This window comes from Lonchura striata, chromosome 3, assembly GCF_050655825.1.
Source record: "Lonchura striata isolate lonStrDom1 chromosome 3, ASM5065582v1, whole genome shotgun sequence".
NCBI classification, from domain to species: Eukaryota; Metazoa; Chordata; class Aves; order Passeriformes; family Estrildidae; genus Lonchura; species Lonchura striata.
Window position 1 is genome coordinate 35,605,838 of NC_140705.1, and position 16,769 is coordinate 35,622,606.

The following is a 16,769-nucleotide window of genomic DNA, read 5'->3' on the forward strand; positions in this document are numbered from 1 at the left end:
CAGCTGCATCCTTTGGTGGGGAAGGCACTGTGCAGGTGATTACTTCCAGAAGTGAAGTGCTTCCAAACAAACTTAAAAGTTAATCTGAAACAGCTGGATTCCACTTTTGGCAGTGGCTATTGCCTGATAGTTTGGCAGTGAATCATGTCCCTTCACCTTGTCTCCCACATCTTATACGTAATACTTCTTTGCAGTTTTATATTCTAGTTTTAGTCTCTTTTATTCTCAGCCACATTTAGTGGTGTGGAAAAGCCAATACTTGCAAAGCATTCAGCAGTATTTGTGTTTAGTCTGATTAAGCATCCATTCTTCTTTTGTATATATGATTTATACTTCCTGTGGCCAATTCCATTTGTTCATGCAGCAGCACAGATAAACCTGTTGGTCACCTTTTTGCAGTGAAATTGTTCCAGAATGTTTATCACTTGTAGAATAATCACTACTTTAGGGCAGCTGTTTTTAAATGATCCTTAATATAGGTGGTAAAATGAAATGTGTCTGAAAGCATCTCCAGTGCATCAGGCTCTCGAGAGGGTCAATAAAAATGTTGGTGTCTAACTGCAATTTCTTATTTGTGTAAGAAAGGGAATAATATCTTTGAAGTCACTCAACAGACTGGTGACTGTGATCAAAATTGAACATACCTCTGGTGTTTGATTTTCACTACATCATTCTTACTCTAGTGGCTGAACTATCCTAGGTTGAGTTCAGCAATCCTTGTGTAAGCATCTCCATTTAGAAATATGGTATTGAATCAGTCTGTTTGTTTCCAGCACTTAGGTATTTCTTTCCCCCTTGCTGCAGCACAAGAACCTCACATGAGAGTTGGGCAGTGCAATAACTCTTCAAATGAGATGAACTTTTGTAGAGAGGATGGCGGAAGAAATTTCAGATTTTCTAGAAGAAAATGAAAAAAATCTTCAAGAACTCGAAGCTTAATACTTGTGTGATGAAATAGGTCTAACTGGGAGATGACTTCTCTCTACAGGAATTCCTTGGAACAGAGGGTTTTACATGAACCTTTTCCCAACCATTTGTCATTCTGCTTCTAACCACCTACTTTTTTTGAGTTGAGATGCAGTTCACTGTTTCTTGGGCATGTAATTTCCTTTATAATTTACTTAATAATGCTCATTGCAGTATTCTGGATTGTTTTCCATTCATCTCAGCCTCTTGCCTTTTGTTTTTTATTTAACTGAAACTGTACTGAGACAACCGTACTGATGTGTCCCCGGGGAATAATTTCCTTTTAATTCTAAACCTGTTGGAGGTTTTGAGACATTTAAAGAATTTGCTGCTGGCCCAGTTGGTGGTTGAATTGCAAAACATAGTGGAAAGATGAAAAAATTCCTAACAAGTGTGCTGGGTTACTGCTTCCACTAATGTTCCAGCTTGAAACACAAATACAAAGGGGCAATATGTAACTTGATATTCTTAAAAGGCTGGCAATTCAGTGCAAATTATTGGTTTAATGGAGCACTGAAATAAAAGAACAATAAAGTGGCCTCTGGAGCCAGTCAGATTGATGCTTTTATTGAAGTCTGGGTTTTTTTTGCTGTTCTCTAGGGCTGCTTTGTTTTTAAACCAAGTACCAAGAAGAGAAGATTGTCTGATAAAACAGGTTAGTACATTTTCATTTATGCTTCTGTTTTTGAGAAGGGTTAATCCTGAAAGGTTCATCATATCTGACGATGAGTTAATATCATGAGTTCTGTCGTAGCTGTGTGAGGTTTTCTCTTACTACTTGATTGCTGAAAAGTCATTTATTTTGAGGAACACAAGCAAATTATTGGCTGGGTTTTTTTCATCTCCAGCAATCAAGATTGTATAGCCATCTTTGTCTTTGCACTTTTTTTTTACAAGAGAATTCCTCACTATGCTACTGGTTTTTTGCTGACAGACAAACAATTCACCTGAAGGTCTGAATCAGCCATTTTTAAGCTGTGGGAGTCAGAAATTATATTCCATCCATAAATCATACATTCTGGGTATTTTGCCTGAGTTTCTTCTGGAAGAGAAAAGCCATTTGTGACTTCTGTCCATTAGTATTTGCTGTAGACAGCAAATCCTTGCTATACATTTTCTCTAGATGTCTATGTATGGCTGCTTTCATTTGAGGACCGACTCTTCTTGGAACCAGAAATAATGTATCTTAAATAATTGCTATTTGAGACTCAGTTGGGAAACTTACTGTTTTTATTCCCAGGTTAAACTACTTTTATCATCAGAGCTGTCAAAATGCTTGACAATTTATAGAAAAAGATGGAGAGGAAGGTAACGAGGGTGGATTTTTGTCATTGCAACAACCAAAGCCTGTGCACTTAGACCACACTGAAATTTTACCCCTTACTGGATATTATGTTTTTATTTTTGCAAGATTAGACATGCTTGGATAAACTACTAAGCATATTACTTTGAGGTGGAAAAATAAATTTGACTGGACTAGCCCTAAAAGAGAGAGGCAGAGGTGAGCTGGTTTGGCTTTTCACAGCAGCTGGTTAGAGCAGTGCTCTAAAACATGTACTTGGATATGAACCTGTCCAGTCTGGAAGCCCAGTCCTGTTCAATAAGAGGTTTTAGTTGTGGAACTCCTCTGTATCAATAGTTGATAATACTGTCTCACCCCACAAAAGGCCTTTTGAGGACATTTGCATCTATAGTTTGCTTTTTGGTAGTGAAAAGAGGATATTTTGCCTTGGTATGTTACCAGATAATGTGATAGCTGGATTTTCTTCAACTAAAAGTCTAAGATCTGTGTAATCAGAGTTGGTTATGTATTCCAAGTGATTTTTCTTAGGGATACAAATGAGGTGATAGGGGAGACAATGAAAATAGAGGTGGAGAGATGTCTCTCATTTGTCATTTAGAGACCTGTTTTGGGTGGGTTTAGTGCTTTAGGAGATTTGCCCATCAGCTGGCTCTTCTAGAGATCAAGCCACTGCTGGTGCTCCATTGGATGGCAGCCAAGTGGACCCACAAAGTTTTCTGAAACAAGAGCAAGATGATGATGATATTTGTTTTACTTCAATAATAAAGGCTGTTTGCTCTGATTTAGTCTGTAGCTTATCTAGCACTCGAGATAGAAGCCTCTTTACCTTTTGCCTGCATACTGGTGTAATAGATTCTGCTTGTTCCCTTGCTTATTTTACCAAATACCAGCAATTAATTAATTGCTTAAGAGAAAAGTCATCTCCCTGAAATATATATGTACAGTTGGGTCCTTTTTTTTATTCTCAGGGAAGAAAGGTTTTGTTTTAATGAGCTTATTTGTGCCTTCCTTTGCTTTCTGTGTTTCCAGGTCATGATTTCAGATGCACAAGCAATGATTCAGAGGATGCTCAGCTACGGTTTGTCACTTGTCAGTCTTTATGGAGCCAGATCAAATCGGAAACAGAGGTGAGTTTTGTGCTTTACACTAAAGTGGTGTTTTGCATTTGTAATAATGCTGCTTGCTTTTTTGTTTCTGGAGATCTTTTTGACACACTTAAAAGTGTATGGCAGTTAGTTAAAGCAATGGGAGGGCCAGAAATATTGACTGTCTAGAACATGAAGTAATAATAAATGCATCAAGTACACATTTCTTGTAACCACTGAACTGTACACTTTTGCTGCTTCAAGCTTCTGCTTCTAAGCTTCTCTTCCTACTAATTGTCTTTTTTTATTAACTCCTGGCATATTGCTGTTGTAGTTCAGGTAATGCTTGCCAGCCCTCTGAGGATTTTAGGCTGGTCTTGACCTCAGTGTTCCAGAATTCATACACAGCAGCCCAGGATTCACAGTGGATTTTTGTGAGCACAGCTGCATGGATGTCAAATATGGAATGACACCGCTGAAAATACAGCCTGTTGAATTAGTATGGATGGCATGAATGGGGTCACAGTTTCATACTGAGCTGTGGCCTCCTGACAGCAGCATGCCATGTTGTGTGTTACATGGCATGCTGCTGTTGTGTCCATATAGCCAGCTGGCTTGCATTATAGTATGAATAATTGTGGCAACAGCTGTTTGGCTACAGAAAGCAATGCACAGCTTTTCCAGGCATTGTCCTGGGGAAGGCTCTGAGAGGATCAGAGAAAAGAGTGATAAACAGTTCTTATCTTCACTTGCTGCACCTGTTGTCGTGAACATGTGGAATGCGTTATGGAGATTTGTTTACCAAAGGGTGGTTTCTTAATTGGCCAGTGGTGATGGTGTTTGGATTCAAGGGCCAATTTGACCCACTTGTTCGTGACTGTAAGGGTGATGGGTTTCTTAATAAGTACAGTATAATAGAGTGATTGATCAGCTTTCTGAGAATCATGGAGTCAATGCTAATTATTACCCAGCTGGGGATACCATGTTATGACAAGTAATTGCTTCCATACAGCAGAGATTTCCTTCCGTCCTCTTTTCAGTGTCATGGATTCTGGGCAAGTGTTCCATATTCCTCTGCTTGCTCTTGGGCTCTACAGACATTAGGAGAATTTTTTTCCCAAAGTTTGTTTTGTGATGTGCAGTAGAAGCCAGATAGATGTAGCTTGAAATCTGCACCTTTGGGCTAAGCTCATAAATTCCTTTAAAATTCTTCCAACCCTTGTGTTCTTTGAGGCTATTAGGAGTTTTCCAGATACTTTCTTCTGGTCTTACTCCTCTTGATGGAAGACAATTCCTCCTATATTGACATATTGATATGAGCATTTTTTTAGAGTTTGAATTGCCCAAGGGCAGATTACCTGCAGTTATTTCTGCTGCTACAGAGAGAATTTTCTTTATTCTTCTTCTAGTGTATTTGTAGTATCTTTCCTACTGAGTTTTGAATCATATCTGTTGGCAAACATGGAGCTGATGGTTGTTCTTACATGTAAATTAGTGCGACAATTTAGGTTGGAATGGGTCTTAGAAAATCTCTAGTCTGAGCTCCTCAAAGCAGCATCATCTGTGAGGTCAGACTAGGTAGGTGAGGGCTTTAGCTAGTCAGAATTTTATTTCTTAGGTGTTTTCAAACTCTACTGTAGCAAATCTGATCCATGGCAGAGTATGTGGGAAGCCTGTGGCTTGCTAGTTTGGGCTTTTATTCTAGGGGTTCTGGTAGCGTGCTAAGGGAGCCTAGCAGGACATTCTCCAAAGGTTTTGCCAGGGCACTGCTACCTGGTGACTTGTTGGCAAGGCCTTGTGCTTGCGCTGATGTTTTCCTGGTTCTCTGCCTGAGGTGTTCAGAAGAGGATTTACTCTCCAAGGCACTTTGTTGTAGAGCACTCCTGGCCTTTGTATGTCCATCATAAACTGTGCTGTGGTTGTGGCAGTGCCATCTGTCATCTGGTTATGACATCCTTTCATGCTTCTCACAAGCGAAAAGCTGACCAGAAGTGTGGCAGGAACTACTCTTTGTTTTTGGAAGGTGAATTTTGGACTCTCTTTTTGTTTCAGTATTGCAGTGTACCCCAGTTTTGACCCCTGCTGTCAGAAGTGGCCTTGCAGATGTTCTTACGATAAATCTCATCAAGGGCTTACGGAAACATTCCTCTGCTATGAGGCGAGAATTCGTTCTACCAGGATCTGGGATAGAAACTAAAAAGCAAAGTGCAGGGCTAAAATACAGTAATTTTTGCTCTAATATGAAGATAATGGTTTTCAGACCACATAACAAATAGCCGTGACAAAACCTGGTGTCATGGCAGTAACTGAACTTCCAGTTCCCATGACTTTTCCAGAGTGAGAATACCATGGAGGTGACTTGATCATTTAAGATGCAGAGCAGACTGGTGAACTTTCTGGAACATTAATAAAACAATGCCAGCAACAAAGTTGTTTTGACAAGAAAAAACTGATGTATTATAAGAAAGCTAGGTAAGTGTGTAATGCTATGGCAGATTGAATGCCATTGTCACAGGTTCACAATGGAAGAAATAATATGTACTACAATGGAGGAAAACAAACATACTTTAATCATGCATATTAAGAACTGAGGTTCTTGTTAGGTCAGCTTAGCAAAAGCAATAGTGATCACAGTAAGTTTAGGGTTTGATGGAATCTGAAAGAGCAGCTCAGAGGATTGTTAAAGGATCTGTGGCAATACAGGAGTTGTTACAATCATGTTATAATGCTCATGGTATAAATTCTTTCAAAAATGTCATGTTACAACTTGTTCTGAGTTGCATAGGATTTACCAGGTGGGAGTTCAGAGTTGCACAATCAACATCAGAAAGGCCAGAAGAATATTCCTCAATAAGTGGAGGATGAAAAGACTAAAATTACTTTGTGTACAGTTTTATCAGTTATTTGGGAGACCAACAGAAGCTCTGATGTATTATGGAAGTGGAGTTCAGGCTATTGAGCAAGCATCATGTGCAATCTCCTGGAGATGTGACTTTCACTCTTTGATAGTGACCTCTTCAATGCTGCTAGAGATGCTTTGCTCAAAATCAAGTTCACAGCTGTGTGTGACACTTTTTGTTGCTAATAAATTTTGATGATGATTTTGCTTGGAACAAGGGTTTAATCTTGTTTCTAACGTGTATGGTTTAGAGTATATATTGATGTCCTGAACTTCAGAGTACAGGAGGGTTTTTTGTCTGTTCTAGCATAAGGCATATCTTGGTTTAGGGACAGATTTTCCAAGACACACAGACAAAAACAAACAAACAAAAAAAAACCCCACAAAATGCTACTGACATATTTGCCTTTAAAAGTTTTATCTTGCCCCATTTTCTCTCACCTTTTTGTACGTTCCCGCTTATACAGATTGTTGTGTAAAAATCATCCTGAGTGTCAAAAGACTGCGTAGCAAACATAGGAGTCAAGTGGTTTAGTATTTTTTCCTATAAAACATATTTGATTATTTCCTTTAATACTGTTTTTACATCTTTCATCCCAAATTACATTCAGAGGAGCGGAATATTTGCTCTCATTTAGATCTCTGAGAAAAGTGTTTACAGGTGTTTTGTAAGGTGAGAAGGAAGAAAAGGAATTTCCATTAACATTGTTCCAGAAACTAATTCTGTTGTTTTTTCTGCCTGTCATTGAGGCTTTGTCAGTATGTTGTTTTTTTTCTCCTTCTTTAAAGCCTGTAGTGTGACAGCACAGTTAAGCTCACTTGCTTTTCAAATTATTCTTGAAGTACTTGACCAGAAGTTGCAAGATGAGAAAGTCTGTTTGCCACATAATTAATAAGTTAGTGTGGTTTATAGATCACAGGAAAATTTAAAAACCCTGGAGTTCAAGGGTTAAAGATTATGCAGGAAAGGAGTAGAAATAGAACAATGCAGTGATGTTTTCACATTTTTATAGATCAATTCTCTCTTTGTATGTTTGCAGCAAATACAGGAAGACTTGAATAAGCAGTTGCTTGACAATCTGGTGAGTTTTTTGAGCAGGTCTCATTCTGACTTTCAAGAGAAGACAACAAAATGGACTTGCAGGATGAAGTTCAGAGAAATTCCTACTGCAGCTCTTGTCTTAGGTAATTTTTTTAAGATTTTTTTTGTAATATACAGCTGATTAAAACTCACAGACGCATCAAAGAAACTTACTGAGTCCCAGCAATTACTGTGAGCAATATCAGCCTCAAATATGTCAACAGAAGAGATTGGGTGGAGAGAAAGAAGTCAGATGAAACCTCCTTCCCTTTTTGTTTATGTTGCTTAATAGTCCAGTAAGTCAACAATTCCCCTACAGGTTTCTCTTAAGCAGTGGTAGCAATTTGAGGTTTTTTTGTTTGAGGCACTGGAGATAACTTTGATTACATCTCTGTTTCTGCCACCAGCATGCTTGGTGGTTTCTACAATTTAACCATGGAAATTATATAGCTTCTGTATTTCTGATATATATCCTTGCAGTGCATCTTTGCATGTAGGAAAGTAGTGTCTTTATCTTAGGAAAAGAGCACAGAGGTTTGTACCTATAAATCCTAAGCCTGATTCAAGGCAAGTTGATTACATTTTCGGTTAATTATTTCAGGGAAATTAAAACCAGGCCTGTGCTTCAAACTTACCATGAAGGCACTAATAAAGAGTGATCAGTACTCCTTTTGTAGGTAATAGTGAAAAACTACTGCTTCAAATATTTCTGTGGACAAAGTCTGAATTGCCTCCTGGAGGGGCTTGTTCTTTTTTTTTCTGTTGTTTAAAGGTATTAACAATGGCAGTAAATACTAAGTAGCTTATAGTAAATTCAGACTAAGTTTCACAGCAATTTACAGTCATTTTCCTCTTTACATCAGCCGTGAGAGGATCCAGGTATGGATGCAGTATTCTTCTAGAGAAGGTGAATATAACTTCATCTGCAGGCCTTACATGGCTGTAGATGGCTTCTGAGGGATGTTAAAAAGCCAGTCCTGCTTCTTGCAGGTTTGCACCCTTGGAAAACTGTCTTTTAAAAACCCCACCAAGCTATATGATGACATGTATTTACAGTGAGTCCCTGTTTCTCCTAATCAGGGACTGTCAAGATGTATGTCTAATCTTGTGCTAGTTTTTCATCTTTCCTCACAGCTGATGTGATACTTTTCATTCTTCCTTAAATATTTGAGGTATCTTTTGGTTTTTGTCTGTTGTTCAGTTTATTGTCCAATCATTGTGCTCACAAATAATGGGAAATATGCCCTTAAAATTTTGTCTTTTTTTTTTTCTAGGTGTAAATGTTACAGATCATGACATGACTTTCAGAGGGCTCTCGGATGTCCTTCAGGATAACATTACTCCTTATGTAGCCTTGCTGGAAGCCAAAGATTGCCCAGGTAAATACTGCAATATATAGGTGCTTCTTTTGAAGAAGGTAGCAATCAACTAGGAATTCTAGCTTTTGTCCCTAGATGCAAGAGTAATGGACGGAGGGGTCTTGAAGACTTTCCAAAGATTTGCTCCAACCTATGTAAGCAGAGTAGTAATGCCTACTGTATTTTTAGATGTATCCAGTTCCATTTAAAACACTGCAGATTGAAATGCTTTTTAGCTGTAGTATAACAGTTAAGAACATGCTGCTTAATGTATTGCATGTTGATGTTGCAGGTTGGTTTTCTTCTTGTTTAATTGGACAGTGGATATTTGCATTCCACTTTCTAAATGCTTACAGTCACATTATTTAGTGAGAGAATGGGCAGAATAAAATTGTCCCTTGCTCCTTTTTTATTTTTTAAGTAAAAATATTAAAATCACATGTGGCAGCATCCTCAGTTCTGTGGAGTTGCTGCCTTACTTATTTCTAGGTCACTCTTAAAAGCATATGCTGGAGCTCAGGTAAAGATGGAAGACCAACATCTTAACCTCAGTTGTTTCCATCTAGGCAAATTGCATGAACAGCATGCATATCATCAATGCTTTCAGGAACATGAGATATGCATTCTGGAGAGAGAAGGAGAATAATTAGAAATGTGGAAAATAATGAGTAATAACTTTGAGTAGTTTTTTATAGTATGACATGAAGTGTTTCCAGATAACCAAATGCCTTTACCATGTTTCTAAAAATGTTTTGTGAAGGCATAAAAAATCTGATGCAGAAGCTGATGGGGCAGCTGATGAACTGTGATATAGATGTGGACTCACTGGAAGATGAGGACTGTGTGCAGGTTCCACAGAATAGAATACGCTGTTCAATGCCTTGTCTTATCAGCTGGTATGACAGTGTAACAAAGGTATGTTGTTGGAGCTTTTTATCCCCAGTGTATCAAAATGCCTGACCTTTAAAACAGAAATTTAATAACTCAGCTTTGTGTTTAAAACAGAAATTTAATAACTCGGCTTTCTGTGAGAAAATGCCAAAGGTTAATTTTTAAAAAATAACATGATACTGGGATTATTTGAATATAGTATGTTACACATAGAACAAATGTGGAGTTAGTTACTGATTATGTATGAATGTCAGAATTCTGAAACATAAGCAAGAAGTACTATTTCATCATATGTTTAATTGGGAACTGAAATCTTAAAATGCAGTATCAGCTTCATGCCAGATGCTTTTCTCCCAGGAGTGCTGAGATATTTTGTTTATTAAAACAAAAGTTTACAGAAGAACAGCCATCCAGGGCAAAGGTACTGTATTAGTGCTAATGGGCCATGATGTCATCTGCAGCCCACACTACATTGGCAAGCAATAAGGAAATAACTTTCAAAATGTTTCTGTATCTTCATGTTTGCTGAAGCTATTTAAGTTTTAAGTTTTGTTTCTGTCATGAATACAAGTTACAGCTGATTTTCTGATTACTTTATCAGAGCAATGGGATAAACTAAAGTGTACTGAGTGCATGTTCTTTTTATTACTGGGTAAAGATACAGAAAATAAGCAATGTCTGTGTACACAATTCAAATCTCCCTCATTCCCAACAGAACTCCACCAGATCTGTCTCTCAGAGCTATTCTTGTAATTGTTGGACTGTGTGTTTAAAATCTCTTTATTCTTTGTACTTCATGCTGTGCCAAACAGAAGGAAGAAAAATGGCAGTTCTAGGTGCTAATAATAAATTCAGCTCACAAAAAGCCAGTCACGTCAATTTGGAGTATTATAATATAGATATGATTCAGTCTTTTTTATTTTGCTGGCTTCTGTGTATTAATGTTTAATTAATGGCTTTAAAGAAAACAGATTCTGAAACTCCAAGCAAAAAAAGAAATTCCTCCTCTAGACACTGGCAGTCTCCTCCAGTTGTAGTCATATTCAAAGACATGGAAAGTTTCACCACAAAAGTTCTTCAAGACTTCATAGTCATCAGCAGGTAATGTGACTTGAACTTTAGTTCTTCCACTCCTTTACCCATGTTCTATTTGCAGCTGTTTTGAAATTTAACAGTGAGGCCAGCTGGAATGCTGATTCCAGCATTGGAATTAAATATTGGTGCTGCTTCTTTCCAGCAGTGATTGAGCAAAAAACTACTTGCTAGATTTTAGAGGTAAATTTTTAAGATGTCTGGATCTTTTAAAATTGTTTCCAGAGTGTATTTTTGTTTGACTACTGAGGTAATGGTGCTGCTTAAAAGTCACTAGCTTACTAATAAGGGTGTATATAAAACTTCCCCAGCTGGCCAGGATCTGTAATCAGCAGCTGACTATTTCAGATGCTCCTGTACTTCTGTTCTTCTTTAGTGTAATCTGTCTTCCTTAATGTAATTCTGTCTTCCTTAATGTAATCTCAGGCATGCTAATCAAAACCTCATGCTGCTCTCCAAAAAAATCATCATGCACTTAAGTCCCCAGGTTGGAGCTGTTAGAATTGAGGCTGCAATTCCCTAGCAATTCACTTGTTGTGCCACCAGCAAGAAATTGTATAGCTTGTGTTATTATCTTCATCTCAGTCTTAAAAATGTTTAATAATAAAGGTGAAGTGGATAAGTGTGAGAGGTTCCTCTGATTTGTTAATCACAAGTTCTGATTCCATTTTAAGATTCTCTAAGGCTATCAACAGTGGACAGTAATATATGAAGTTTATTGGTTTCATGTTTGTCATCAGCAATTTTTTTTTTTGAGGAATTAGAGAAACAATTAAAATCCAAAGTCAGAAAGTTGCTGTGGCAAAAACAAAGGAAAGGAATAAATCCACAATTTTAACTTAGAATGTATTTAAGATAGCATATTTTGTACATTCTTGAATCTATTAAAAATGGAAAATAATGATGACATGATACTGAAAACACTGTATTTTGTATAAATTGTATGCTGTCCTCAAGGAATACACATTCAGTCCTGATTTTCAGTTCTAAAGCAAATACTAAAAAATTATCTGAAGAGGAAGATTAAACTGGAGAAGTTGGGGTTTTTTAAAAGTGTGATTGGAACAGAGACATTGGAAATGTTTCATATTTACTTTGAATTTATTAAATTGTGTAAATCTTGTAAATTTTCTTGGCTGATACCTATTTAATGTATCTTCTTACTTTTTCTTTGTATCTTTGAAAAAGTCCTATTATAAGACTCAGTTCTCTGAATATAACTTTTTGGGAAGGTAGGATCAGCACAAAACTAACTGAAATTATGCTTTTTGTGCCACTTTCTAAAATTTGAATCTGAAAATGGAATTTCATTTTCTTACCTACTTTAGGGATTTAAGTAGCATCCTTGCTTTTTTAATTTTATTCCACACCAATTCCTCTTTTGGTTTACTGGCAGCAGATCTTTTAATTTACACCTTTCTGCATTTAAACTCAGTGCTGTAGTAGGAATATAATGCATTTGTTACACAAGCTTCTATATAAACTATTTCTCTTTTTTTCCCCTTCCCCCATTATCCAGTCAACATATCCATGAATTACCTCTAGTGCTGATTTTTGGAATTGCTACATCACCAATGATTATCCACAGACTACTTCCTCACTCCGTTTCCTCTCTGCTGTGCATAGAGCTTTTCCAGTCCCTTTCCTGTAAGGAGCACCTGTCTACTATAATTGATAAGGTAATTCCCTCTCTAAATAGAGATGAAGAGTATGTGTGTGTTGAAGCACAGTTTACATGTGTGGCCTTTAAATGCAGGTTTGTCTGAAGGTTTTGGAAAGGACTCTCTTCCTGAGAGCTGTGGATTTTAGATATTTCTACTTGCAGCTGCAGAGTAGTGCAATACTGAAAGCTCCCTTCTCATACTGAGACACACATACACACACCTCCTTTCATCTTTCATTTTCATTGCCTTGTGCAATTACACTTTGATATTCACACTTCTTCATTAAAGATGAGCTGTGATTTCAGCTTTACTTTGTTCCAGAAAAAGATAGCTTTGAAACTTAGCTAAAATTCTGAAAAATAAAGTTCAGCCTGATTTTTGCCACCTGTCAGACATTAGTTGAGTTATCCATATGTTCACACCATGTATAAATGTTGTGCCTGTGGATTCTTGGGAGACCACAGGATTTCCAAAATCTCTGTTGCACATGCTGAAAGTAGTGGTATCATTGTTTATTACAACAGTCTCTGTTCTATTTGTAATTTTACAAAAATAGCATTAAGCAAAATTAACTTAAAATGTTGTATTAGTGAAAGATACTTACAAAAATGTGGTAAAATAATAAACTGAAAATCAATCTTTGCATGGATATTTTAGTAGAAATACTGTTTTTTAGAAGTTGGGAGTGTATTTAGTATCTCATTTAGTTGAATGTTAATACACACTAATAGTTGTATCAAGTTGTATATATAAGTTTTACTGATTTGAATTCAGGAGAGAATTTCTGCTATGGCTGCTTTTAATGTTTGTCTCCCTTGTAGTTGCTTCTGACATCTCGGTTTCCCTTTAAACTGGGAGAAAAAGTTCTGCAGGTTCTCATCAACATATTCCTGTACCATGACTTTTCTGTCCAGAATTTTATCAAAGGATTTCAGGTAGGCAATAGTAACAAGAATTCAAATAATGATTGTGAAAACAAAGGGTAATTATTAGGCACTGAAAGATTTCTTATGTCCTAGTACTGCTGAATTGCATGAAAAAATACCCTTTGGTAACAGTTTGGATCTGTGAACAGATGGATATTTTAAAGTCTTTACTGATAAGGATTTAAGGGCAAACTTGAAGGACCAGTATGAAGAAGCAAATAAAAGCTTACTCTGCCACAAAACCCGCAATATTTTAAGGTTATGTTTAAAAGGGTGACCTGGCTTAGTGGGCAGAAAGAGCTGTATTTTGCTATAGATTAATTTGTAGCTTTCTAGCACCACTGGCAGAACTCCCCAGTTCTGATCATCTGCACCAGTTCCTTGGTCTCTGGTTTGTTTTGGTGTGAGTAGGCTACAGCAGTGTTTCTTCCCCACTTGAACTCCTCTGGCACAATTTCTGGATGCACATTTCCTGCCTTTTCAGGGAAATAGGAGCTGCAGAGTAATTTACTTGGTGCCTCAGAGGAGGTAATACTTGTGCTCCAAGCAGTTGTGTAGCAATGTGGGAGTTATATTTACTCTCTCTCAGGAGACAAAGTCAAGAGCTCAGGGGGTTTCCAGAAAGAGTCTCTACAGAGATATTTAAGTTTTTATTGTCTTATATAGTTCTTAATGTCTAAATGTATTTCTGTGTCTAGGTCTCCTTGTAGCTTTTGTGGGTTGCAGACAAGAGTTCTCTGAAGAATTTGTAGGCCCTGTAACCTGTTTGAATGCAGGATTGTTTCTTTCTTACTTAGTTCCCTGTATGAGCCTGCTAGTAAAATATGCCCTTTTGATTTCATATACATTTAGAATTTCTTTGATTTTTTTGATATATAAGATTCAGTGATTACATATGTCCAGGAGAAATATCCTGACCATAGTACCTCTTCCTGAAGACAGACCTTTGTGGGCTTTCATAGGTTTCAGCTCCTCTTATTTGAAAGATTAGTACTTCTCCATTGGCCTAACATGCAAATACAAGTTTTAGACTTAACTCTGTATGGCTGTGTCCATGTGTGTTAAAAGAATTCAAGGATGAAGCAATTTCAGATCAGATTTTCAAAGCGATAAAAACAAGAGATCAGCATCATATTATTACATCTATGTGTGATGTTACATAAGAGGGGGAAAAAGCTGAGGTACTGAAAATGAATAGCACACAGAGCAAAGAAGGTAATTATGTGACTGTGTACATCTGTATAATCAATGTCCTATAGTGACTTATGGAATATTTATGAATTGTAATTGTTTTTTTAAAGGAGTACCATTGCTCCATTGTAGTATATGCAGTGTAGTTGTAAGAAAGTATTAAAAGGTAGATATAGCAGGGAGATTTAAGTTTTTTAGCATCCCTAGTTCTTGGTTTGTTTTTCAGCTCTGTATTGTGGAGCACTTCTATTCCCAGCCTCTCAGTATACTCTGTTGCCACCTGGTAGACATTAAGAAGAGAGTTTATTCTTTGTCACATGATCAGTGTGAAAACATTCGGCGACTGCCTTCTTTTAGAAGGTAAGGGTGGAAATACATTTCTTGGACAATCATGTATTGATTTGCTTTAAAAATATTAAAAGAATCTGTAAATATGGTTCTGTGACCACTGTAGCTCATTTGTGCACGTTTCTGTAGCAAAGGTAAATTGATCAGAGGACATTTCTAAATAATTTCAGGAAGCCTCTAGGGTTTTGGAGTGGCCTTTCAACTTGTTGGATTTGACTGTCCTTTTTGAATCTTACCAAAGAAAGATACATATTTCTTATAGCAGCATAAGCATTTTAAATGTTTCTAAACATAGGATCTTCCTTTACATTATAATTTTATGCTGGTTTTATTTTTTTTCCTGCCATAAGGTATGTGGAAAAGCAAGAGTCAGGGAAACAGATTGAACTGCTGACAAATGACAGCTTCTTAAAGGTAAAATTTTTAGAATGTCTTTGGAGAACATAAATAACTTGCCCAATATATCACTTTGTGGAGCATAATAAAATAAAAGACCAAGATGTATCATTCTGTATAGTATCTTTCATACAGAACATACTGTGCTTTGTGACCAGTAATGAGGAATTAGGATTGGCAGGTCAAAATTCCAAATCTCTAGGGTTGCCAGGTCAGCCTTTATATGAAGCTTCACAACTTTCTTACATCAACTTCTAGCTATGTCTAGAAATAAAACTGCTTAAAAAGAAGGATACAAGGTTTATTTATGGCCAGGTCTTTTCATGCTTACCCAGACTGACTTTCTTGGAAGGACAGTTAAGTGTTTGAAGAATGTGTAAGTTATCTTGGAGATTATTTCTTAAGTTTTTAATCCTTCATAGCCTCTGCATAGTTTCTGATTGAACTCAGTAGGGCAGAGTCTGTGTCCCAAGACACACATTCACCCTACACCTCATTCAGGATTAAAACTAATTTGTTGCATGTTTATCTGAAGCTTTGCCAACTGGTTGAAGTCAGACTACTACTATTGTGAGCTGTTTAGGAATTCAGCAACAAAAATCTGTTGGTTATTTTCACCATCTGAGCCACTCCCAGTAGAAGCATTGCTGAAGGTAAAGGGTTTCTCCTGGCTCTTCATTTCAAGTATTTGTAACCTGTAAGGCCAATGGTACTTTCCTGGTATGCAAGGCCATTTCAAGTATGAAGAACCATGGTAGTGGCTGGAGGGGAGGTTAGGAGCAAACAATATGATAAGTACACGTACAGTATTCAAGATGAGATATGATTTTCCATCATTTTATGATCCATTGTCTTCACTGGCAAAAATAACTTAAGCTACAACTGTTCCCCTGTCCTTTATTCACACCTGCTTTGAAAGCTGAATAGTCATCAGCTTAAACTTTATATGTTTTCAACCTTACATGTTTAATAATAGACCCCTTATTTCACAAGTCTGAACTTTTAACTTTGGGAAGGAAATTGTAATTCTCATACTTAGGAGCATATGATGGTTCTCAGAGATTTTAATTGAAGAGATTTGCTCTAATCTCAATAGAGGTAGGACCATTACTGCCTTGCCAAGCTGGCAGAATATTCTGCCTGGGGAAAAAAGGTCCTACTGCTGCATTAATGGGGTGCTGTTTATTCTGATTATGCTAATCTAGTGTCATGGCCAGCTTTGGAAACACTTTCAAAGTCACTATAGTAATCTTTCATATGAACTTGATGTTTCAGCACCAGGTCACTTTGGTCTTCTAGCTTGGCCCCTGCTTCTGCAATACACTTTATCAGCCTCATTTATATTTATTATTGTTACCACTTTTGTAATAAGTATGGGAAGAGTTTCACCTATTTAAAATTATCAGTTTTAAAAGCAATTTTACATCATAATTATTAACAAATCTGTCTGAAATGTTCTATGGCAAATTTAATTTGAAACTATGTATATGTGGCAATCTTTTTATCTCTGTTCTGGAATAGTCTTCTAATGACATTTTCAAACTATTCTAAAATAGATTATGCCTTTTA

The 16,769-nt window shown here is 36.9% G+C and overlaps 1 protein-coding gene across 5 annotated transcripts in view; it reads left to right on the forward strand.

Annotated features, from left to right (window-relative positions):
- The window catches only part of ORC3 (origin recognition complex subunit 3), a 34,495-nt gene that overhangs the window by 823 nt on the left and 16,903 nt on the right, over positions 1–16,769 (forward strand). For 4 of the 5 annotated variants that reach the window (XM_085574824.1, XM_021545721.3, XM_021545728.3 and 1 more), the window contains exons 2-11: positions 1,567–1,621; positions 3,299–3,396; positions 7,294–7,438; positions 8,609–8,713; positions 9,453–9,607; positions 10,548–10,684; positions 12,195–12,354; positions 13,161–13,274; positions 14,683–14,816; positions 15,155–15,218. In XM_085574824.1, the coding sequence (XP_085430950.1) occupies positions 7,399–7,438; positions 8,609–8,713; positions 9,453–9,607; positions 10,548–10,684; positions 12,195–12,354; positions 13,161–13,274; positions 14,683–14,816; positions 15,155–15,218 (909 nt within the window). In that variant the 5' untranslated portion in view covers positions 1,567–1,621; positions 3,299–3,396; positions 7,294–7,398. The remainder of the gene's footprint in view (positions 1–1,566; positions 1,622–3,298; positions 3,397–7,293; positions 7,439–8,608; positions 8,714–9,452; positions 9,608–10,547; positions 10,685–12,194; positions 12,355–13,160; positions 13,275–14,682; positions 14,817–15,154; positions 15,219–16,769) is intronic. The other variant, XM_085574823.1, reaches the window with a different exon arrangement.